This window comes from Agelaius tricolor, unplaced genomic scaffold (genome assembly GCF_023055355.1).
Source record: "Agelaius tricolor isolate 1412-34295 unplaced genomic scaffold, bAgeTri1.0.p SCAF_31, whole genome shotgun sequence".
Lineage (NCBI taxonomy): Eukaryota > Metazoa > Chordata > Aves > Passeriformes > Icteridae > Agelaius > Agelaius tricolor.
The window spans coordinates 1254476-1277038 of record NW_027269291.1 but is presented as its reverse complement, the minus strand read 5'-3'; the positions used below and the strand labels follow the sequence as shown (position 1 = coordinate 1277038).

Here is a 22563-nt window from a genome sequence, read left to right as displayed (position 1 = left end):
CAGTGGGCTCAGGATGGTGAGGGTGAGAGCCCCAGGGCTTCAGCACGGTGAGTGTGCAAGGCACAGCTGTCTGCCAGTGTGGAGTGTGAGTGTGCAAGGTGAACCCCTTTGCCAGCACGGTGGCTGGGCAAGGTGGGCCCCTCTGTCTGCATAGTGAGTGTGGAGGGCACGTACAAGGTGTGTACCAGGTGTGTACAGGGTGTTTGTGTTCCGAGTCTGTTTACAATATGTCTGTGTCCCAGCTGTTTCTGTATCCCAGCTGTTTCTGTATTACAGGTGTGTCTGTGTCCCAGGTCTGTCTCTATTCCAGGTGTGTCTGTATTCCAGGAGTTTCTGTATTCCAGGTGTCTCTGTGTTCCAGCTGTTTCTGTGTCTGTATTCCAGGTGTGTCTGTATTCCAGGTATTTCTGTATTCCAGGTGTTTCTGTGTCTGTATTCCAGGAGTTTCTGTATTCCAGGAGTTTCTGTATTCCAGGTGTGTCTGTATTTCAGGTGTTTCTGTGTCTGTATTTCAAGTGTTTCTCTATTCCAGCTGTTTCTGTGTTCCAGGTGTTTCTGTGTTCCAGGTGTTTCTGTATTCCAGCTGTTTCTGTATTCCAGGTGTGTCTGTATTCCAGGTGTTTGTTTCTATTCCAGCTGTTTCTGCATTCCAGCTGTTTCTCTGTTCCAGCTGTTTCTGTCCCAGCTGTTCCTGGGTGCCGCGGCCCCCCCGGGCCGGCAGGGGGCGCAGGGGGAGCGGGGCGCATGCGCGGGGCGGGGCGGGCGGAAGCGCGGCCGAGGGCGAGGGGCGCCCATGGGGCTCCTTAAAGGCGCCGCCGGCGCGGAGCCGCCTCCCGGTCCCGGAGGGACGCGCCAAGCCTGGCTGGAATGAGCAGGTGGGGCGGAACCCCCGGCACTTCCCCCGACACCCCGTCCCCCCCACGTCATCCCCCCTCGTGGTGCGGCACGCGTGACCGCTGCCTCAGTTTCCCCCGGTGTCGGGGCCCGTGCGGCCGCGGAGGGCGTGGAGGCGGCCGCAGGGACCCCTGGGCTCCTCTCACGGGGAGGGGGCGCGCCCCGGGACTGCCGGGGCTGCAGATGCTGCAGAGGGAGGTGTAGGGCCAGGGGAGGGGGCACAGCCCTGGGCTGGGGGGCTCCGAGCCCTGATGGGGGCACGAACCCCTCAGGGGGCTGCAGGCTCCAGACACGGGGGCAGAAACCGCGCAGGGGCTCGGCCCCAGGACTGGGGGCTGCCCTGCCGGGGGTTCCCCAGGGCAGAGCGCCGGGGCTGCCTCGGGGACACAGCAGAACTGTCCCTGCTCGGGGACACAGCAGAACTGTCCCTGCCCCGGGCCCGACTGCTCGGGGGCACAGCAGAACTGTCCCTGCTCCGGGCCAGACTGCCTTGGGGACACAGCAGAACTGTCCCTGCCCCGGGTCCGACTGCTCGGGGACACAGCAGAACTGTCCCTGCCCCGGGCCAGGCTGCCTCGGGGACACAGCAGAACTGTCCCTGCCCCGGGCCGGGCTGCTCGGGGACACAGCAGAACTGTCCCTGCTCCGGGCCAGCCTGCCTTGGGGACACAGCAGAACTGTCCCTGCTCGGGGACACAGCAGCGCTGTCCCTGCTCCTGGCAGAGCGGTCTGTGCCCCAGCTGGAGGGGATCCCCCCGGGCTGCAAGGTGGGGACCCCGCTTCACAGCCCCGAGGCTGGGGCAGCCCAGGGCCAAGGGGATCCCCCGCAGGATTTCCCTCTGGCTCGGGGCTGGAGTCAGCTGGGCCCTTCCAGCCCGGCAAGAGCTCCTTGAGCTTCCCCGCAGGCCCCCGACCCTGGGAATTGTTTGCATTGATCACCTTAACCCGTGTTTGTTTTCCCCCTTGTTGTCACCGTGCCATAGCCAGCCCCACTGACACGCCAGGCGGAGCAGGGCTCTGGGTTTGGGGGCATATTTTAGGGCTCTGGGTTTGGGGTCATATTTTAGGGCTCTGGGTTTAGGGGCATATTTTACCCTGCACGGAAAAGGGAGCAGCTCCCAGCTGAGAGGGGAGCTTGGACACAAACAGGAAGCCCAGGAGGTGCCCCAGTGCCCCAGCAGCAGCAGCAGGGCTGTGTTGGGGCACGTCACAAGGAGTGAGTTTATCAGGTGGGGCAGAGCTGGGAGCGAGAGATTTCCCCTGGCTTGCGTCAGGCCGAGCAGGAGGGCTGGCTCACGGCGAGGATCCGGAGGCAGCGCCCTGCCCGTGGCACGGTTTTGCAATGGCTGTGGGGTCAGTGGGGCACGTGCCACGCTGCCCTCCCGTGATGGGCACGCTGGTGCCCAAAGAGCACCCACATCCTGGGGCACTGCAGGGTGTGGGCTCGGGCCAGGCCCGGCTCCCCGTGGGGCTGGCACATGTGCAGGGCTGGGGTGGATCCAGCTCTCCCAGCGGGGCTGGTGCCCGTGCCAGGACAGAGCCGGCTCCCGGGGGGGCTGGCACGTGTGGCTTCAGGATAGACCTGTCCCAACTTGCAGCCTTGGTCACCCAACAATTCCTGAGCCCGTAAAGGAGAGATTTATGACTTCTCTGACCTTGCGAAATGATGAGTCAGATGGTGAAGGTTTTTTGCTGCATTCCCAGGCTTTAAAGAACCCTGGGTTCCCAGAGCCTGGAAGCTCTCCTGCTATGGCCCTGTCCCAGCATGATAATGATCCCCAGGCTGCAGCGAGGGGGAGCAGCTGGTGCTGAGTGTGCTGAGGGTCACTTCTCCACATCCTTCTCCCTGGGAAGGGTGTGATATCCCCTGCTTCCCGAGGGCAGCACACCAGCCCTGGAGGCTGCAGCCTTGCCAAGCCCCAGCGGGATCAGGCGGGAGGTTTCGGATGCCTAAACCCTTCCTGGGATTCTTGTTGCAAACTCACGAGGGGGATCTCCCCCTCCCTGGTGTCCTGCCATGGCTGCACTGGGCTCTGCTGCCATCCCAGCCAGAGCTGGGGAGGGCTGTCACAGCATGGCTGATCTTTGGACTTTGTTCCTTCCTTTCCTTAATTTTCCGAGAGCAGGGAGGGGACAGTCCTCCTTCCCCAAGGACATGGAAGGCTGAACTGTCTCCACCTCTCCAGCCAGGCTGGGCCTGCTGCCAGTGTGGGGCCAGGGGGTGTTATCAGGGCTGGGCTGGCCCTGGGAGCTAGTCCCTGTCACCCCCCAGGCCACCCTGATTATGGGGGGCCCTCAGTGCCGTGTGCTGCAGCGATAGCACGGCGGGCGTGGGACACCTGTGGGACACTCTGCAGGGCTGGGGATGCTGGGGGGGCTCCCAGGGGGCCTCATCCCTGGACAGGGACCCCCAGGCTGGAGCATCCCCTGCCCTGTGTTGCAGGGGGACAGTGCCATGGCTGAGAAGCTGCCACCGAGCCCCGGCGGGGGCATCACGCCACTGCAGCAGATGCTGGCCTCGGGGACAGGGGCCATCCTCACCTCCCTCTTTGGTGAGCATGGTGGGGTGGGTGCCAGGGGGGTGGGGGGCTGGCACGGGGCTGGCATGGCTAAGGGATGGTGTCTTTGCAGTGACGCCGCTGGATGTGGTGAAGATCCGGCTGCAGGCCCAGAGGACCCCCTTCTCCAAAGGTAACCCTGCTTGGGGCAGGCTGGTGAGCAGCCCACAGGGGTGTCTCACACAGCTGGCACAGCTGGTGGCAGGGTGTCTCTGCTCTGGAGCGTGGGGCCGTGGTGAGGTGCCAGGTTAGCATGGGCCCCTTGTCCTGACGGGCCCGGGGGCCCTGCTGGGGGAGCTGGGCTGGCGCTTGGCTCTGTCCTTCCCCCTCCACAGCCCTGTGCCTGGCAGCCCCCAGCCCTCCAGAGGCTCAGCCTGCTGCAGCTGCTGGCCTTTGTTCCAGTCTCCATGCTGCTCCCCTTGGGCTCTGCCCCTTCCTGTGGGGTCACTGGGCTGGGGCTGGCCCCAAGGGACTGGTTTGGTGACAATAGGAACTGCTTGGGAAGTGGCTGTGGGGGCATGCAGTCACCCCCAGAGCTGTCCTGCTGCCCAGCCCCGGGTGGTGGCGTGTCCCCTGTGGTTGCTCAGTGTGTCCCCATTGTGTGTTTCAGTGTTGGCAGCGCAGTCAGTGCCCTGGGGCGCTCAGCCGGCCACATGTGAGTACGCCGGGGGCTCCTGCTGCCAGTGGCTTTGCTTTCCCAAGCCTTCATCCTGGTTTGCTTCTCCACTGGTGGTGGCTTGGGCTCCTCTGGCTGTGGGGACATCCCTGCACTATGGGGGCTGACACTGTCCCCAGCCCAGGCTGCCCTGCAGCCCTGCAGCCCTGCTTTGGGGCTGGCTGTGCCACATCTGTGGGGATCTGTTGTGCAGCTGGCCTGGCTGTCTGTGGTCTTGTCACTCTGTCCTGCTGCCACATCAAAGTCCCCTTGGATTTCTATTGCCTGGTGTCCCTTGTGCCTGGCTTGGGAGCACAGTGAGGGGCCGGTGCTGATGTCCCCACTGTGCCAGGGCAGCAGAGCCAAGACCAAGTGAGGCATAAACCCTCTCCCACTGCTGGCAGTGGGTCCTGCTGTATGCCCACCCCTGCCATGGAGCTGGGTGTCCCCATCCCTGGCTCTGGCCATGATCAGACCCTTGCTGCAGGGTTGTTCCTCTCCTGGTCTTGGACTGGTCCACACTGGGCTCAAGCACTGAGGGTTTGGCTCCTTCCTGGAAGATGTGGCAGCTTTGAGATCAGATGTGCAGGGCATGGGGCAGAGGGGAAGGGTCTCCTGTGTGATGGCAGTGCTGTTGTTTCCTCCTCAGGGAAGTGTTTCCTCTACTGCAACGGGCTCATGGACCACCTGTACGTCTGCCAGAACGGCAACGGCTGCACCGCCTGGTACAAGGCCCCCGGCCACTTCACTGGCACGCTGGTAGGAGCTCCAGGCATGGCCAGGGGTGTCAGGGTGTTTTCTGGGGGTTGTTTGTCCTTCTCCCACCTGTAACTGCTGTCCCTGGTGCTCTGCTCTCTCCCAAGGATGCCTTTGTGAAGATCACACGCAATGAGGGCATCAGATCTCTGTGGAGCGGCTTGCCCCCCACCCTGTGAGTTTGGGGATTCTGGCTGCTACCACCTGCCCAGGCACACAGGTCCCAAGCCCCTGCCAGCCCCTAGGGAGGACATGTGCCCCTCACTGCCCTTCTCCTCCTCGCAGGGTCATGGCCGTGCCAGCCACCGTGATTTACTTCACGACCTATGACCAGCTCCGGGACTACCTGCACGCCCGGATGGGGAGCTGGAACCACTACATCCCCCTGCTGGCTGGGGCCCTCGCCAGGCGTGAGTGCCCCTCCTCTCTGGGGTCCCCCCGTGCCCCCTCAGTGCCCACATTCAGTGCCTGGCTCTCCTGGCACGGTGCTGGTGGCTCTGGGACGGCCGCTGGAGCGGACGGAGCTCATTCCCCATGTCCCTCGTGTTGCAGTGGGTGCCGTGACAGTCATCAGCCCCCTGGAGCTGATCCGCACCAAGATGCAGTCCCAGCAGCTCAGCTACCGTGAGCTGCGTGTGTGCATCCAGTCAGCAGTGGCCCAGGACGGCTGGCTGTCCCTCTGGAGGGGCTGGGGACCCACCGTGCTGCGGGACGTCCCCTTCTCGGGTATGCCTGGGGCCACTGGGCTGTGGGGGGCCCAGGGCAGCCCTGTGCTGCTGGGGGGGTGCCCAGTGGTAGCCCTGGTGTCTCCTCTCCCCCAGCTCTGTACTGGTTTAACTACGAGCTGGTGAGGACGTGGCTCTGCAGGCAGGCCTGGCTGGACGGGGCCACGTTCATGGTCAGCTTCACATCTGGGGCCATCTCTGGCACGGTGAGTTTGGGACTCTGGGGCTCCCCTGGGGGGGGTTGGCGCCTGTGGGAGGGAGGAGTGGGGCTGGGATGGTGCTGGGAGGTGACAACAGAGCTGGCACTGGGCAGGAACCCCTGTCCTGGCTGACCATCCAGTGCCAACCCCACAGGTGGCCGCGGTGCTGACGCTGCCCTTCGACGTGGTCAAAACGCAGCGGCAGATTGAGCTGGGAGACAGTGAGGTGCACCCAGGTGAGGGGCCAGGCTCCAGGGGGGCAACCAGCACTGCCCATAGGTGCCCCCCAACCCTCACCTGCTCCCCTCTCCCCGCAGTCACAGCCTCCAAGCCTTCCTCCACCTGGCTGCTCATGCAGAGGATCCGCGCTGAGTCTGGCACCCGGGGGCTGTTTGCAGGTGAGGATGTGCCCTGGATGTGCCCTGGATGTGCCCCGGATGTGCCCTGGATGTGCCCTGGATGTGCTGAGGTTCCAGGTGCTCTGGTGTCACCCCAGGGCTCACAGCACTGTCCTTGCAGGGTTCCTACCCCGCGTCATCAAGGTGGCACCTGCCTGCGCCATCATGATCAGCACCTATGAATTTGGCAAGAGCTTCTTCCAGAAGCTGAACCAGGAGCAGCAGCTGCGGGGATTGTGAGCAGGTCTGGGGCAGGGCTGGCTGTGGCCGTGCCCAGGGGACAGTGCCAGGTGTCCCAGGAGCAGCGATCCGCACTCGGCCGTGCAGAGCCCAAGTGCCTTCGTTCCTGCTCTGCCTCCCGCTGCCCGCACATGGAGCCAGGGCCAGCCTGCCCCACTCCCTGTCCCAGCCACTCTGGGGGACATCTGTGCCTGCTGCTGTGACACTGGGGGGATATGGAGCCCCCCACACCCATCCCTTGGGGCTGGACAGATGCTGCTGCTGGATTCATGGACACTCTTGCAAGGATGGGGTGTCCCAGGAGACTTGTCCTGGCAGGAGATGGAGCTGGGGCTCTGGCAAGGACCAAACCCCAGAGCTCGGGGGCTTCTCTGCCTGCCTGGGCCCCCCAGCCCTGCTCTGCCTGGGGATCTGCCCCTCCTGACCCATCACTCACACACAGCCTCGCCTTGCTGGCTCTGCATGGCATGGGGACACGTCAGGACCCTCTCCCTGCCTCTGGACCTCTGCTCCCACTCGGGATGTCCCCATCCCCTGTCAGACCCTGTGTGGGGACAGACCTCACTGCTGCTCTGGGGGGCCATTGGGGCCCCCCTGCCCCATCCTTCCACTGCAAGGGCCTGCCCCCCTTACCCCGGGACTCATGGAGGGAACTTCTCATTTCTTAAATAAAATAATTGTCTCTTAGTGGAAGGATTTCTCTCTGTGTGCTGGGGAGCTGTAGAGACACCTGTGGGGTGACAGCCACAGCCGTGTTGTGTGGGCATGGTACTGTCACCCACAGGGTCCCTGCTGGGTGTTTGCTGGGGGCTAGGGGACCCCAGGACCAGAGGGGCTGCAGGAGCTCACTGGGTGCCCCAACATCCTTGCCTGGGCCAGGACCTTGTGGCAGGGGGGCACAAGGGGTCTGTTCCCCTCTGGGGAGGTGGGTGACAGGCCAGCTCTGCTTGCTGCGTTTATTGATTCCTTTTGCTCCAACAAGGCAGATGGGGCTGAAATAAAAACCAAAATCACCCAAAACAACCCAAAACCCAGGGGAGGACGGGGAGGAAGGGGGAAGAAGGATCCTCCCCTGTTGTGGGGATGCTGCTGCAAGGGGGGCGGCAGCCCCGCACAGTGCAGGGGAGCTGGGGGAGGCCAGGCAGGCGCAGCCCAGGTGGGCACCAGGGGCTGAGCAGGACGGACAGCGGGGCCACGCTGGACCCTCACCCTGGAAGGGGCCTGGGCCCGACCCCCCCTCTCTCCCCAGCAGCTGTCACTGCCAGTGTCCCCCCACCGTGGCACAGTTCGTTCCCCCCAGTCCTGCACCCCCATCCCAGCAGGTCCGTGTCTCCAGCCGGGGTCCAGGGTGGGGTCTCAAGGTGGGGAGGGGGCTGCCCGTCCCCAGCCTCCCCGGTGGGATCAGCGAGTCCCTCGTCGTGCCCGGGGTGCGAGGGGGGCCGACCTCGGTCAGTCCTGCGCCGTCAGGCGGGGCCGGGGGGCGGCGCGGGGGCCGGGGGTCTCAGCTGGGGCTGCGGGTCGGGCTGGCTTCCGTGCTGTCGCTCACCAGGCACTCGTTGGACTTGAGGCTGGCCAGGGACTTGCAGCTGGGCAGGGAGGCCAGGGAGCCGCAGAGCCCCAGCATGGAGGGCGTGGGGTCCTTCCCTGCGGGCAGAATGGGCTGTCACAGGGTGTCACAGGGGGCTCGGCCTCGTGTCCCTGCCCTGCCACCCCGGGGGGACAGGGACCACCTCTCTGGGGCCACCTGGGTGTCCCTGCACTGCTGGGGCAGCATCCCAACCATGAGGAGGGGGCTGCTGGAGGGTCCTGACACGGGGTGCATGGGGGGAGATGTGCTGAGTCCCCGGGGTGCCCTATGGTGGGTGGGGGGGGTCTTACCCAAGGGCCCCCAGGGCTCCCCTTCGCGCTTGCCCTCGCCCAGGCGCTGGGAGTCGGAGCTGAGGCTGTTCTCGGCCGAGAGCTGGTCGGTGCTCACGAAGCTGTGCCTGCAGGGGGACAGCTCTGAGCGCCCTGGGGCTGGCACAGCTCTTCTGCCCCTCCCTCACCCTGTGTCCCCCCACCCCGGGGCAGGGCAGGGTGCTTGGCAGGTCTCTGCCCTCACTGCGAGCTTACCTTCTGTAGAGTTTGCTGTCCGAGCCGCTCTCGTTGCCATTGAGGGTCCCCAGGGAGGGCCACTGGTTGACCAGGGGTGTCACCATCTCCTTGGAGAGCTGGGCCAGCTGTGGGTTCTCGCAGGGGATCAGCCCCGTCCTGCAGCAAAGGCGGGTGCTCAGCACCTGGCACAGCCACCAGTGCCAGGGGCCTGCCAGGTGACACAGCCCACAGGACACGTGGGGCACTGGGGACACCCAGGGCCTGTGGGGCAGCCCACAGGGACCCCCAGCCCCCCCAGCCCCCCAGCAGTGGGTCCCCACTCACAGCTGCTCCTGCAGCTCCAGGATGACGCCCTCCAGCTCCCTCTTCTCCAGCTGGTTCTGCACCATCACCTCCTCCAGCCGGAGCTTCAGCCGCTTGTTCTCCGCCTCCAGGTCCTTCAGCTGTGACTCCCGCAGCCTCACCAGCTCCTCCAGGTACCCCTGTGGGAGGCCACCGTCAGTGGTGCCCCGTTGCCACCACCCCCAGTGTCCCCAGGGCCCTCCAGAGTGACAGGGAGTGGCTGGGTCACCACAGCAGCAGGAGGAAGGGCTGAGGGTACCACTGAGGCAGAGATGCTCCAGGCTGGAGCATCCCGGGGAAACTGATACCCTGCTGGCCCCAGCCTGGTACCTTTTGGGCATAAACAATGCGGAATTTCTGCTCCATCTTGCGCCACTTGTTGTACCAGCTGTCCTCGTCGGTGACCAGGGGCAGGTAGGGGTGCTCAGGCGAGCTGTCCTCGCTCGTGCTGCTCTCCACACTGCCCTGCTCCTCCTCCTCGCTCAGGTAGTCATAGCTGGGGGGTGTGGGGGCTCAGCAGGGCTGTCGGGGGTTCAGGGAGCCCCATCGTGGTGCTGGGGCAGAGACAGGGGGGTCCCCACCCCAGGAAGGGCAGCCCAGCTCCTACCTCTGCGTGAACTTCAGGTAGGGCGTGTAGTCGATGACCACGGGCGTTTTACCGTCCATCACCTCTCCCTTCAGGCAGAAGCTGAGCAGAGGCAGCAGGAGAAGGTCAGGGAACCCCGAGGTTGTCACCTGGGGCCTGTGTCCCGCTGTGCCACCTGTGCCTACCTGAAGTCGATGGCGCTGAGCCCGATGAGCATCCCCGTGAGCACCGTGGACTCCTCCCGCAGCATGATGGCCCCGTCATCGTAGAACCGCCTGGGGGGACCACACGGCTGGATGTGCCCCCTAAAACCCACCCTGGCACCCCAAAACCCACCCCAGCACACCCACACACCCCGGTGCGGGTGTGGCCGTGGCCAGCAGGGCCGGGGCTGCTCACCTGGTGGTGCGAGTGTCCCTCAGGGCCGTGGAGATGTACTCGGACATTCGCTTCTCCATCAGCGCCACGCGGATCCAGGCCCGGCCCTGCGAGGCAGCACCTGGGCAGTGCTGAGGGTGGGGGCTGCCTCGGGGGGCCCCACATTCCCACCCAGCCCCAGGAGTGACTTTCAGCTCATTTTTTGGTACCATGGGGACCCACAGCTGCTGTTGTGTCCCAAGGGCCCTGTGGTGTGGGAGGGAGCTGCAGGAGGGCAGGGGAAGGGAGCAAAGTGGGGGCACAGAGGAGTGGGGATGGGAATGGGGATGGAGATGGGTCCATGTACCAGGGTCAGGGTGGAGTGTATGGAAACGGGGGCAGGCCTAGAAATGGGGACAGGGACAGGGACAGGACTGGTGCCTTCCTGACCTTGGCCCTGGAGGTGCTGATGTTCTCCATGTTCTCGATGCTGCTGACGCAGTTGTTGGGGACCTTGCTGCAGGCCAGGCGGATGTAATCCCAAAACCCGCGCTGTCCATCAGAGCTGAACCAGCTGACAGGGCCTGCGGGCACCCACGGGCAGCTCAGGGGCTGCTGTGCCAGCAGAGCCCCTCCAGCAGAGCTGGACACCCTTCCTGGTGCGTCCCCATCCACCACAGGACACCGGGATGGGCACAGGGACAGCCCTGGGGGCCACCACTACCTTTGAAGCGGTGGCTGAGGATCTGCTCGAGGATGGCAGCGAAGTTAACGAACTCCTCGGAGGAGTCATCGATGGGATCCGCCGTGTACTTCTCCAGAAGGGTCTTCACCGAGAACCTGGCGTGGGAGGGGACGGGTGTCACAGCAGGGAGGGGACACCTCCAGCCCTGGCACGGTCAGGGTTTCCAGCAAAGCTCTTTTCCAGCTGTTGGCTCCCGCTCCCGGCAGCGGGAAGAGGGCGTCGGGCTGGGCTGTGGCTCGGTGACCCCCCTGTCCCCGCGTCCCCAGGGACCCCGCTGCTCCCCGCCGTGCAAGTGGCCAGGAAGGGCGAACAAAGGCCCCCTTCCTCCCGGCCGTGCGCGGGCGGTGATGGCTTCCCCTTCCGCCCGGCCGCTCGTGCTCGGGGCTCAGCGGGGCCGAGGACGTGGCACAGAGCAGGCCAGGGCAGCACGGGGCAGGTGTTTGCCTGGGGGCATCGCCCCTTCTGTGGGCGCTGTGGGTCACGGCTGCCGGGGCATCCCCGTGGCAGCAGGTGGAGGGGGTCCCATGCTGGCACTGAGGGCTGGAGGTGTCCTGGTGGAGATCCAGAGCGTCCCCATGTGCTGACAATGGGGTCTTTGGGTGCCCCACGCCATGGCAAGGAGATCCATTGGGTGCCCATGTCATGGCAGTGGGGGCTGGAGGTGCCCCGTGCCACGCTGAGGAGCTCTGGGGTCCCCAAACCCCAAATGAGGCCCTGGGGGTCCCTGCCAGGCTGCCCAGGCCCGGGTACCTCCCACATTCCCCCAGCCCTGGGCCAGGCTCCAACACCCCCAGCACCAGCAGCCCCTCACCAGCCCCCGGGGGTGTCACCCCAGCCCCGCACCCCGGCAGGAGCCCCCCGCCCCCCCCCAGCCCCGTCCCTGCACCCCATTCCTGCCCCCCCATCCCGGTCCAGCCGCGAGTCTCCATGACAACGCTCATCCTCCATCCTTCATCCCCCATCCCCGCCGCTCCGGGGCCCTGACGTCACTTCCTGGGCCCCCGCCCGCATGGGGGTCCCCAACCCCAGCCCCCCCCCCGCACCCCGCCGCCCCCAGCACCCCCCTCACCCTCCGCACCCCCCCGCCATCCCCCATGGCCCCCGACATCCGCGCGCCGGCCGCCTCCATGTTGTCACTGTGTCCCCCGCCCTCTGTCTCCCCTTTCACGAACCCCCCCACAGCCCCTGTAGATCCCCGCAGCCCCCCGGGACCCCCCAGAACCCCCTGGAACCCTCCAGAACCCCCTGGAACCCCCTGGAACCCCGCACCGCCGCAGCCCCGCGGCCCCGAGCCCCCCCCGCTTTCCCGCATCCCCATCCTCCTCCTCCTCCTCCCCCATCCAAACCTGAATTTCCCCCCCTCAAAAAGCGACTGCAGCCACAACAAACCCCCCCAAAGGGTGAAGGGGCGGCGGGGGGGGAGGGATGAACCCCCCACCCCTCCCCACCACGGCCCCTCCCCGCCCCCCATCCCCTCCATCCCCACCGCCGGTGGTCGCTTCTCCCTCCCCCCTCTCCTCCTCCCCTCTCCTCTTCCCCCTCTCCTCATTTTGCGGTGCTCCCCCCCGGCCGCCCCCCACCTGCAGACGGTGATGAGGTTTTTCCTCTCCACGGCGATGTTCCTGGAGGAAGCTTTCTTGGAGGAGAGCCCCAGAGCCATGGCAGCCGGCACCCAGCTCGCTTCCATCCAGCGGCCCCGGCGCCGCGGCCACGGGCGGGCGATGCCCCTTCCCCCGTGGGGACCCCCCCGGCCCGCGGCCCCCCCGCTCCGCGCAGGCTTTGCTCCGCCGGTGCCCACGCCACGGGCCGTGCGCCGCCCGCCCCCCCAAAGGGATGCTCTCCCCGCCCCCGGCCCCCCAAATCTCTCTCCGGGGGATGGGGGGGGGGCGCAACACACAGGGGAGGGCCGGGGTCCCCCCGGGGGTCACCCCCTGCCCCTCCCGGCATGATGAGACATTGCTGGGGGACCCCGTGGGTAAAGACACGGGGAGGGGGCGCCCCCGCGGTTTTGGGGGGGGTCTTTTGCCCACCCCAGGCTCAGATCAGCACCCCCTGCCTTGCTCTGCCTCCATCCCCGTTTTGGGGGGCTGAGCATCACCCCCACCCCCTCTCGGGGTCTGAACCCCCACATTTCACGGGGTGGGCAGGGGGTGACTGTGCCGAGGGGCAGCCCCCCCACCCCCCTCTTCACCGTGCCTCAGTTTCCCTCCGTTGTTGTGACAGAGAAACTGGGGAGGGGCTGGTGAATCCCACAGCAGCCACATAAACCTCCACAGCCCCCAAATAAATCAGAGTCACCCTCAGCACGCAGACACTGCCGTGGGGACGTGTGCCACCTCCCTGTGCCCACCACCGGGTGCCACACGCCCACTGTGCCCATGCCAAGGGGGGCTTGGCCAAGAGAACCTGGCTGGCGGGGACAGGTGGGCTCAGTGCGGGGAGGGACCCCCAAAATCCCCGAGGCTGTGCAGGGAGGGGAGCCCTTGGCAGTGCCCAGATAAAGCCGGGGCTGTTATCGGGACACCCAGACCCAGCACCACCCCTCTGTCCCCTGAGGGTGCCACCAGGTCCCCAGCGGGTGCAATTGAGGCTGGATGGGCCCCAGGCACAGCGGGGACAGCTCCGGTGCCACCTCACTGTGGGGGGACCCTGTGGGTGTCCCCAGGTACTGGGGCTGGGATGGGAATGTGTGTGTGCCCAGGTGTGTGTGTGTGTGCCCAGGTGTGTGCCCAGGTGTGTGTGTGTGTGCAAGGCTCACCCACCTCACCCCTGCCCTGGGATTGGGATTTTGGGCCTGAGATCCTTCTAGGAAGGCTGTAAATGTAGAGACACACACGTGTGTGTGTGTGTGTATGTGCGTGTATGTGTGTGTGTGTGCATGCGCACGTCCATGGGTGTGCACACACACAGGGACATGGGCCCCTCACATACACACACAGGTGTGCCCATGGGTGGGCACTAACACAGGTGTGTGGGTGTGGGTGTGTGTGTGTGCAAGGCTCACCCACCTCACCCTGGGATTGGGATTTTGGGCCTGAGATCCTTTTAGGAAGGCTGTAAATGTAGAGACACACACGAGTGTGAGCACACACGTCCGCAGGTGCGAGCACAGGTGTGCGCACACACACACCCACACACACCCACAGGGACATGGGCCCCTCACACACACACACACACAGGTGTGCCCATGGATGGGCACTAACACAGGTGCATGCACCCCTGCCCTCCTCCAAAGCATCCCCCCCTCTCCAGGGCACCCCAATCCCATGGCACAGAGGGACACCCCATCCTCGTGTCCCCCCGCGCCTCCTCCCAGGGGAACCTCCCCAGGAACCCCCTTTTTTTTCAAATTTGTTTTTTTTTTTAACGAGAACACCCCAACCCCGCAGAAAGGGAGGGGGGGACAACCGGGGGGATCCCGGGGATTCCCTGCAGGGAAACCCGGAGGTAAACAAGATTGGGGGGCCGGGGGGGGCAGCAGGAGCAGGTCCGGGGTGCTGGGCTGGGTGAGGGACGGACGGGAGGACAGCGGGAGCAGGCGGGGCTCAGCCGGGGCGCAGCTTTTGCAGATGTTGCACCCCGATAACCTTGTTTTTCCGGGGGGCCCGGGGGGGGCCGGGTGAGCCCGAGGGGGGCAAGATTAGGGAGGTGAGCGTGACTCAGGCATCGGCGTCTCACAGCCCGGGCACCGCAGAGAGAGCGCGGCAGGGCCGGCGGAGGCACCCCAGGGGTAGGTGCGGGGTCACCTCGGGGTGTCCCTGGGGCTGCCAGGGGGGACACGGGGTGGGCGGGGGGATGTGGGGCTGGAGAGGGCACCCTGGGCTGCCCCAGGGGGGTGTTGGGGTGGGAGGTGCTGCGGGATGGGGGATTTAGGCTCCAATGGAGCCACCAGAGGGGTCCCAGCCGTGTGGTGTGGATGGCCTGGGATGTGCGGGCTCCGTGCTGAGCCGTGCCGGGCACCTGCGGGATGAGAGATCCCAAATGTGCTGCCAGGGATGTATGGACTCCATAGGGAGCCCCGGGGCTGACCCACGGAGGGAAGGAGCAGTCCCAGGCTGCGCGGATGGTTTGGGATGTGCTGGCTCCAGGCGGAGCCCAGCGAGGAGGCAGGAGGGATCCCGGCCGTGCCTCAGGGATAGTGTGGGATGTCAGGGCTCCACGGAGCCATGGTGGCCGCGGGGAGGATCCCTGTGACCGTGCGGGGATGGGGTGGGGTGTGCGGGCTCCGTGCTGAGCCGTGCGGGGCGTTTGGTGCAGGAGGGGTGAGCCCAGCCCTGAGCCTGGCAGGGGATGTATGGACCCCATAGGGTGGTACCCACTGAGGGGGGACCCCATAGGGTGGTACCCACTGAGGGGGGACCCCACGGGGCTGTACCCACTAAGAGGGACCCCAGCTGCGCCCTGGCTGCCGGGGGATGTACAGACCCCGCTGGCTGTCGGTGCGGGGGCTGCGGGCTCCGTCCCGCACACACCGTGTGGGACAGGAGCCCCGCACCGAGCTCCATCCTGCCGTGCCCGGGGCTGCAGCGTGGGCTCCGTGCGGGGCTCTGCGGGGATGCCTTCGGCGGCTCCCGGTGACCTCGCTGCCCGGTGCCGCAGCGCCCCGCGGCTCCCGGCCCCGCAGCCCGGCCCGGGGCGCTGTGGGGCAGAGCGGGGGGCAGCGGGTGGAGCGGGGCAGGGGCCGACGCCCGCTGTCGGGCGTTATCAGTGGGGCACAGCCCGGCGCACCGGGCTGATGCAAGAGCCGCCGGGGGGGCCCGGGACGGGCCGGGCTGGGGGGCCGGGGGCCGCCGGTCCCGGGGCCAGGCGGGGCAGGAAGGAGACGGCCGAGTCAGAGGCTCGCCGTCCATCCCGTGGCCCCGCCGCGGCTCCCGCGCCCCGCCGGGGATCCCGCGTGGCCCCAGCGGGGATCCCGCGGCCCCCGCGGGGTGTCCGGGACCCCAGCCCGGCTCCCGCCACCCCCGGCCGGGAGCGAGCTCCTGCATCACCCTGGTGAGATCGGGGGGGGCTGGTACCCCCAAAGCCGCCCATTGCCCTGAGTTTGCCCCCGAGCTCCCCAGCGGGGTCGCCGGGCCGGGGTGGCGGGGGGCAGCCGGAGCCCCTCGGCCCCCCAGGCTGGGGGGGGTCCCCAGGGGGCGGCTCCAACTGCGGCTTTGGGGGTCCCGGACCCCTCCTCAGAGACTCGGGGCGGGGTCGGGTGGGGGTCAGAGGTGAGGGGGTTCCGGGGGGGGGGGGGTCCGGACCCCCCCGGGTCCCTCCGGGGCTGCCCCGGGGGGGGGGCGGGGGGGGCGCAGTGCGGGCAGGGCGCCCCCTGGCGGTTGTCCCGGGGAGCAGCCCCGGGGCAGCTGCGGGGCGGAGGCGGGGGCAGAGGACACGCAGGGGACACGGGGGACACAGGGGACACCGGGGTCACAGGGGACAAAGGGGACACGCAGGGGACACAGGGGACACAGGGGTCACAGGGGACACAGGGGACACAGCGGGTGCAGGCACTGAGTGCTGCAGGGGATCTGGGGGCTGATGGAAGGGGGGCAGAGGGGCCTCCCCAGCTGTGCACCCGCGGGGGTTTGGGGTGCTCGCCCGTTCGGGTTTTTTGGGGTGTCCTGTGAGCCCAGCTGTGCCTCAGTTTCCCCCCTTTTCTCCCTCTCCGCTCTGCCAGGGGCTGGGGCTGTGTGCTGGCAGATCAGGGCACTGCATGTGAGACCCCAGCCCTTGTGTGTGGGACTATATGGGATCCTCATACAGGTGCAAGGGGCTGCAGGGGGTTGTGTAGGACCCTGGACATGTGCGTGGGTCTATATAGGACCCCCACCCACACACGAGAGGGTCGTGTGGGACCGCAGCCCCTGAGCGTGGGTCCATACAGGGCCCGGCCCCGGCTGTGGGTCCGTGCAGGGGCTGACCCCGAGCGCAGGGCACGGTGTGCGTGGGCACGGGTGGCTCAGGGCAGCATGCCACGTCCCTGGTGGGAAGCTCCGCCGTGCCCTGACGTCCGTTCCCATCCCGTTTGGCGACAGGGCAGGGCATGACCTCCCTGGGGACCCCCAAGCCCGGGCCCTCCCAGCCCGTGGGGAGCGGGTTAGGCAGGCGGGGGCTGCGGGAACGGCCACGGCGTCCAGCCCCAGCCCTTGGGACAAACGCCATCCCGGGGGCACCGAGCGATGCCCAGCCCTTGGGACAATCCCAGGGGCACCGAGCGATGCCCTGCTCTCTGCTAACTTGTTCTCTCTCGTTTCCCCCGTGCCCGCCCCGCAGAGCGCCGGGTTATGGTGGCACCGGGCTGAGCGCCGGGACGCGCCGAGGCAGCAGCGGGGGCCGAGCCCGGAGCCATGGAGGGGCCTGGCCAGGTAGGGACACCCGGCCCCCGCCCCGGCTCCGCCGCTGCGCCCCGGCACGGCCCCGGCCAGGCCTCGGGGGTGCCCGACCCTGCTGACCCCCTTGTCTGTGTCCCACAGGAGGCCTACGAGGAGGGGATGAGGAGGAGCCTGGACCCCGAAGGCTACGAGGACCCCGGCCTAAAGAGCTCCCACCTGTCGCTGGGCGAGATGAGCAGTGAGTGGCTGCTGGGGCTCCGGGGGCACTGGCAGCGTGGGCACCACAGGGGTGGCATTGCATGGGCACCAGCGTCACAGGGGTGCCAGCACTGCAGGGTGTGGCTGAGCACGGGTACCGGTGTGGCAGAGGTGACAGCGTTGCATGTGTGACAATGGCATAACACAGGTGACAGCTTTGCAGGGGTGATGGCACCACAGGGGCACTGGCACCAGCTGGGTGCCAGAGTTGCAGGGCCACGAGTGGCTCAAGGTCAGGCGTTGCATGGGCAGAGTTTTGTGGGTGCAGCTGTGCAGGGACACCAGCATGGCTCAGGGGCATTGCAGGGGCACCAGCAGTGCATGGACATGGCTGTTTCATGGCTGCCAGCTTCTCGTGGGCACACATGGCACATTGGCACGGCATTGCATGGGTGCCAGCATGGTGCAGGCATGTTGCATGCGTTGCACAGATGAGTTGCATGGGCACAGAGGACGCGTTTCCCGGGTGCCAGCGTGGCAGTGGCAGCGGGGCCAGGCAGGGACACCCCCCCTCAGGGCAGCGAGTCCCTCCCGTGAGGTGCCACCTCCAGCTGCGGGTGCCTGGAGTGGGGCTGAGCCTGGGGACACCCGAGGTCCTTGAGCCCCCCGGGAGGGAGGTGAGGGGAGTGTGGGGGTCTGCGTGCCGTGCAGCATCCCCCTGCCCCAGGCAAGGCTGTTTTCGAGCTGCCACCCTGAGGGGGTGTTTGTCAGCGCTGGGGTGACACGGATGGGGTAACGCTGCCCCCTGTTCTGCGCAGGGGCCGGCGCTGGCATCGGGTCCCCCCTGCAGGCGTGGAGGGCCAGGGCCGAGGAGATGAATCCCCTGCGGTGAGTGCCCAGGTCGGGGCGGGGGCTCTGCCTGCCCGGCTGGCACCCCCGGGGGAGGCTGGTGGCACCCGCGGTGCCCGGCGCTGAACCCCCGTGCCCGCGCTGTGTGTTTTGCAGCCAGTATCTGCCCGGCCGCCGGGGATTTTATGACCTGGACGGGAAGAGGCGCTCGGCCGGGGCCCCCCCGGGACACCCCAGCCGTGGCGAAGGGCAGCGTGAGTGACCGCGGGGGCCCCGGGGGACAAAGCCCAGCCCCGGCGTCCCCCCCACCTCGAGCCCCCCGTGGCGCTGCCCGCCCCGGTTCTGCCACCCCCGTGTCCCACCCTGCGCGGGGGGACGGTCACCCGGGCGTCAGGGCACGCCGCGGGGTGACCGCTGCCACTTGCCCGTAATCGCCCACTGATTGAGGATAAATAAACCCTTTGTTTGGGGTGAGGACAAGAACCACTTGGGGCTGAACGCCGGCTGGCGCCGGGCGGCTCGGTGGCGGTGGCGGCGGGCAGGGACGGGGACACGCTCGTGCCCACGTGCCACGGCCAGCACCGTCGGGGACACAGTGCCAGGGGACGCGCCCCGTCCCCGCTGCCGCGGGCGCAGCATCCTTCCCCCGGCAGAGCGGGATGCGGCTCCTGCTGCATCCCCCGGCCGGGTGACCCGGCTGGGGACGGCGAGGGGACCGCGGTGGTCCCCGCCGGGGGTGGAGGGGCCCGGGGTGAGCCTGTCCCCGCGGTGGGGTGACAGCGGGCGGGCGGGAGCCGTGCTGGTGTTTACTGTCAGCAAAGGAAGTGCTGCGGGATTTACGGTGCACACAGGGCGGCCGCGGGGATCGGTCCCCACTTTATAGGGACGGAGCTGCGGGGACATGGGGAGCGCAGGGGGGGCCGCAGGTAGGCAGGGGACGGGGACGGGGACACGGCGGGGGTCGGGGATGTGCTGTCCCCGTGTCCCCATCCCGGTGCTCGGTGCTCGGTGCTGGGGCTGTGCCTCGAGCCCCATCCTCGCCCCGGCTCCGGTGATGTCCCCAGACTGTCACTCTGCCCCAGGGGCCGGGCTGTGGGGATGGGACGGGACCGAGGTGGGCACCGGCAGGGCGAGAGACGGCAGAGTGGCACATCCAGCAAACTCCAGCTGGGCCCTGGGGTGGGACAACACGGGGGGCACATCCACGAGTGCCCAGCAGGGCTGGGGTGGGGATGATGGAGAAGGGGACACGTCCAGGTGACCCAAAAGGGGGCTGGGATGGGCGTGATGATAGAGGCACCTCCAGCAGACCCTCAGGCAGGGGGATCCGGGCTGGGGCAGGGACTGGCTGACGCGTTGGTGGCTCCACTTGCAGCTGTGTCGGTGACCGATGTGGACCTGGAGGCAGCAGGGAGCAGGAGGCTCCTGTCCCAGCCGGACAGCCATGAGGTGGGTGCTGCCCCAGGGACCCCCATTTTCTCCCCATTCTGGGGCTGGGTGGACTGTGGTGACCTTGGGACCAACCTCACAGCTCAGCCCTGGGGACAGCAGGGCACTGAGGGGGATGCTGAGTGTCCTGGGGGTCCCCAGTGTGACCAGGGACATGCTGACCCCTCCATCTCTGGCTGCAGGGATATGTGGAGCTGCACGAGCTGGTCCTGGACAATGCAAAGGATTTGTGCTGGATGGAGGCCGGCCACTGGCTCAAGCTGGAGGAGGACTTCCAGGAATCAGGGGACTGGAGCCAGCCCCATCTCTCCTTCCTGACCTACCACAGCCTCCTGGAGATCCGCCGGGCTCTGAGCAAAGGTGGGGACAGCTCCAGGGACCACCAGGAGGGTGGTGAGGACCCTGCCCTGGCTGGATGGTGACAGTGCCGTCCCCACAGGTGCCATCCTCCTCAACGTGGAGGCCAACTCGCTGCCGGCCATCGTCCACATCCTCCTGGACCAGCTGATCTACGAGGGGCAGATGAAGCCACAGGACCGGGACGATGTCATGAGGACGCTGCTCCTGCGCCACAGGTACAGCCGGGGTGGGGGTCCCGGGGGGTCCCGGGCTCTGGGACCCTCCCCAGTGTGAGCAGCCGGAGCTGGAGCCTGGCTTGGGGTGGGAAAGCTCTGCCCCTCAGCCCGTTTTGGGGGTTCCTGCACACCCCCGGGGCTGGGGCTGTGTGGGGGAGGAGTTGGTGGCGCCGGGGTGTGTGACACCCCCCGGTGTCCCCAGCCACCCCACCGAGGACGAGTCGGTGTGGACGATGCCACCGGCGCTGGTGCAGCGCTCGGGCACCGGCAGGGCCGATGTGGAGAGGCCACTCCTGAGGGAGCAGCGGCCCATGGAGATGAGCAGGATGGCAGGGAAGGCGCAGGTGAGAGGGACAGGGGGCACGGGGGGCACTGGGGACATTGGGGTGTGGGGCTGGGAGTGGGAGATGCACACTGGGTACACACACAGCTTGGCACACACACATACACACACACCTGCAGGGGGGACACGCAGGGAACAGTGGGGACACTTGGGGGACAGAGGGGGGACTCAGGAATAGTGGGGGACATGCAGGAGATGGAGAGGGACACACAGGGAACAGAAGGAGGGACACGGGACAGAGGGGGATGGAGAGGGAGATGCAGGGGAACACGCAGGGGGTGGTGGGTGACACACATAGGGGCAGAGCAGGGGGACATGCAGGGTACACAGGGGACCACAGGGGACAGGCACCAAGGCTGGCTGGCTGATTCCTGCCCTCCATCTGCCTGCAACAGAGCGGGGTCCCCAAACCCCAACTCCTGGAGACGATCCCAGAGGGTGCTGAGGCCACCCTGGTCCTTGTGGGTGAGTGGTCAGTGGGATGGGGGGTGCTGGGTGCTGGGTGCTGGGCTGGGGGGGCAGGTGCAGGGTCGGGGGTGCAGGGGGAGCTTTGCCATGTGCCCCTCGCTGTGCTCGCTCACACGCTGCTTTTCTTGTGCCTTTTTTGCCTCTCCCCATCCTCAGCTCTCGCCGCCGCCTGCTGCTGCTCAGCGCTGCTCTCTGGGCCCCCCTCCCCGTGTCCCTTGTCCCCATGTCCTCATGCCTCTATGTCCCCTGTGTCCCAATGTCCCTGTGCTCCCATACCCACCCATCCGTGTGTCCCTGTGTCCCTGTGTCCCTGTGCCCATGCCCCATGTCCCTGTACTTGATGCCCACTTACCCCTTTGCCCCAGTGGCTTTTGTGCCCTTCTCCCATTCTCTTTGTCCCCACGCCTCTGTGTCACCTCACCTCCATTCCTGATGTCCCCACGTTTTGCTGTCCCCGTGTTTCTGTGCTCCCACGTCCCCACGTCCCCGTCCCCTGTGTCCCCATGCATGCTCCCCCATGATCCCTGTCCCGTCCCATCCTCCCCCCAGGCTGTGCAGCCTTCCTGGAGCAGCCAATGCTGGCCTTTGTGCGCCTGAAGGACGCGGTGACACTGGACGGTGTCCTCGACGTGTCCATCCCCGTCCGCTTCCTCGTCGTGGTGCTGGGGCCCGACACCCCCCAGATCAGCTACCACGAGATCGGCCGTGCCATCGCCACCATGATGTCCGAGAGGGTACGGGCCACCACCAGTGCCACCACCCACCCCTGAGAGCACCCGGGGTGCACCTTGTCCCCCTGTGCCATGTCCCCCGTCTGATCCCCGTGTCCCTGTGCCTCTGTGGCCTTATGCCCCCGTCCCCAAGACTCCGTGTCCTCCCCTCCCTGTGTCCCTCATCCCCAAGCTCTGGGGTGTCCCCATGTCCCCCTGTCCCCGTGTCCCCGCGGGGACACCCCGGGTGCCGGCGCTGGCTCAGTCCCGCGCTGTCCCGCCCCGCAGGTGTTCCGCCGGGACGCGTACCTGGCCGAGGGGCGGCAGGAGCTGCTGCGGGGCGTGGAGGATTTCCTGGATGCCAGCATCGTCCTGCCGCCCACCGAGGCCCCCAACGAGCAGCTGCTCCGCGCCCTGGTGCCACTGCAGCAGGAACTGCTCCGACGGCGCTACCAACCCCTGGAGAGGCTGCACATCGGGGACTTCCTGAAGGATCTGGGTACGGCAGGGGACCCCTCCGCAATCCCCTGTCCCTCTGGCTGGTGGGACCCCCTCCCTGGACACAGCAGGGTCCCCTCATTGCCACCTGGTGTGTCCCCAGAGAAGGACGAGGCGGCTGCAGATGATGACGATCCCCTGCGCAGGACGGGGCGGCCCTTTGGGGGGCTGGTGCGGGACATCCGCCGCCGCTACCCCAAATACCTCACCGACATCAAGGACGCCCTGAACCCCCAGTGCCTGGCCGCCGTCATCTTCATCTACTTCGCGGCGCTGTCCCCCGCCATCACCTTCGGGGGCTTGCTGGGTAATGGGGGGACAGGCTGGGGACGCTCCTGGGGTCGGGGATGTCCCCGCAGCTGGGCGTGGGGCTGGGGGTGTCTCTGCCCATGGGGATGCTCCAGGGGGGCTCTTCCCCCCAATCCAGGTGCTGAGAGGTGTGGGGTGGGGGCACAGCGCTGTCCCCCCAGCCCAGCACCCACCGGCTCCGCTCCCATCAGGTGAGAAGACCAAGGGGATGATGGGGGTGTCGGAGCTGCTCATCTCCACCTGTGTGCAGTGCGTGCTCTTCAGCCTCCTCAGCGCCCAGCCCCTCCTCGTCGTCGGCTT

The 22563-nt window shown here is 67.2% G+C and overlaps 3 protein-coding genes across 6 annotated transcripts in view; 2 read left to right on the top strand and 1 right to left on the bottom strand.

Annotated features, from left to right (window-relative positions):
• The first annotated feature begins 749 nt into the window (after window positions 1-749).
• SLC25A39 (solute carrier family 25 member 39) lies at window positions 750-7113 on the top strand. 2 transcript variants are annotated; one of them, XM_071450950.1, is made up of 12 exons: window positions 750-875; window positions 3338-3446; window positions 3526-3585; window positions 4063-4107; window positions 4757-4866; window positions 4971-5038; window positions 5149-5273; window positions 5416-5589; window positions 5685-5794; window positions 5943-6024; window positions 6106-6186; window positions 6308-7113. In XM_071450950.1, the coding sequence occupies exons 2-12, from the start codon at window positions 3350-3352 to the stop codon at window positions 6424-6426; spliced, it is 1071 nt and encodes a 356-aa protein (XP_071307051.1). In that variant the 5' UTR covers window positions 750-875; window positions 3338-3349; the 3' UTR covers window positions 6427-7113. The 2 variants fall into 2 exon arrangements, with proteins under 2 accessions (XP_071307051.1, XP_071307050.1); XM_071450949.1 differs by lacking the exons at window positions 750-875; window positions 4063-4107 and having other exon boundaries at window positions 3117-3446.
• Window positions 7114-7368: 255 nt separating this feature from the next.
• RUNDC3A (RUN domain containing 3A) lies at window positions 7369-12914 on the bottom strand. Of its 3 annotated transcripts, none has more exons than XM_071450941.1 (11): window positions 12131-12914; window positions 10530-10645; window positions 10256-10389; window positions 9848-9933; window positions 9634-9723; window positions 9470-9550; window positions 9193-9358; window positions 8845-9002; window positions 8539-8676; window positions 8305-8411; window positions 7369-8070 (listed from the first exon to the last, which is right to left on the bottom strand). In XM_071450941.1, the coding sequence occupies exons 1-11, from the start codon at window positions 12235-12237 to the stop codon at window positions 7928-7930; spliced, it is 1326 nt and encodes a 441-aa protein (XP_071307042.1). In that variant the 5' UTR covers window positions 12238-12914; the 3' UTR covers window positions 7369-7927. The 3 variants fall into 3 exon arrangements, with proteins under 3 accessions (XP_071307042.1, XP_071307040.1, XP_071307041.1); XM_071450939.1 differs by lacking the exon at window positions 12131-12914 and adding an exon at window positions 10995-11371; XM_071450940.1 differs by lacking the exons at window positions 8305-8411; window positions 12131-12914 and adding an exon at window positions 10995-11373.
• Window positions 12915-15437: 2523 nt separating this feature from the next.
• SLC4A1 (solute carrier family 4 member 1 (Diego blood group)) overlaps window positions 15438-22563 on the top strand; it is a 10907-nt gene continuing 3781 nt past the window's right edge. The window contains exons 1-14 of the mRNA XM_071450659.1: window positions 15438-15542; window positions 16806-16897; window positions 17006-17102; window positions 17881-17950; window positions 18068-18165; window positions 19287-19360; window positions 19543-19720; window positions 19800-19935; window positions 20138-20279; window positions 20674-20743; window positions 21296-21480; window positions 21745-21955; window positions 22058-22261; window positions 22455-22555. Of these exons, the coding sequence (XP_071306760.1) occupies window positions 16880-16897; window positions 17006-17102; window positions 17881-17950; window positions 18068-18165; window positions 19287-19360; window positions 19543-19720; window positions 19800-19935; window positions 20138-20279; window positions 20674-20743; window positions 21296-21480; window positions 21745-21955; window positions 22058-22261; window positions 22455-22555 (1584 nt within the window). The 5' untranslated portion in view covers window positions 15438-15542; window positions 16806-16879. The remainder of the gene's footprint in view (window positions 15543-16805; window positions 16898-17005; window positions 17103-17880; window positions 17951-18067; window positions 18166-19286; window positions 19361-19542; window positions 19721-19799; window positions 19936-20137; window positions 20280-20673; window positions 20744-21295; window positions 21481-21744; window positions 21956-22057; window positions 22262-22454; window positions 22556-22563) is intronic.

Coding starts and splice junctions, on each gene's coding strand:
- SLC25A39 (XM_071450949.1), top strand. CDS start 3,260: ATGCTGGGGGGGCTCCCAGGGGGCCTCATCCCTGGACAGGGACCCCCA. Junction 5,039..5,148: donor AGCGGCTTGCCCCCCACCCT/GTGAGTTTGGGG, acceptor TCCTCCTCGCAG/GGTCATGGCCGTGCCAGCCA. Junction 6,187..6,307: donor CACCCGGGGGCTGTTTGCAG/GTGAGGATGTGC, acceptor CTGTCCTTGCAG/GGTTCCTACCCCGCGTCATC.
- RUNDC3A (XM_071450939.1), bottom strand. CDS start 11,194: ATGACATGGGCACCCAATGGATCTCCTTGCCATGGCGTGGGGCACCCA. Junction 9,724..9,847: donor AGGGACACTCGCACCACCAG/GTGAGCAGCCCC, acceptor TGGTCCCCCCAG/GCGGTTCTACGATGACGGGG. Junction 8,412..8,538: donor GACAGCAAACTCTACAGAAG/GTAAGCTCGCAG, acceptor GTCCCCCTGCAG/GCACAGCTTCGTGAGCACCG.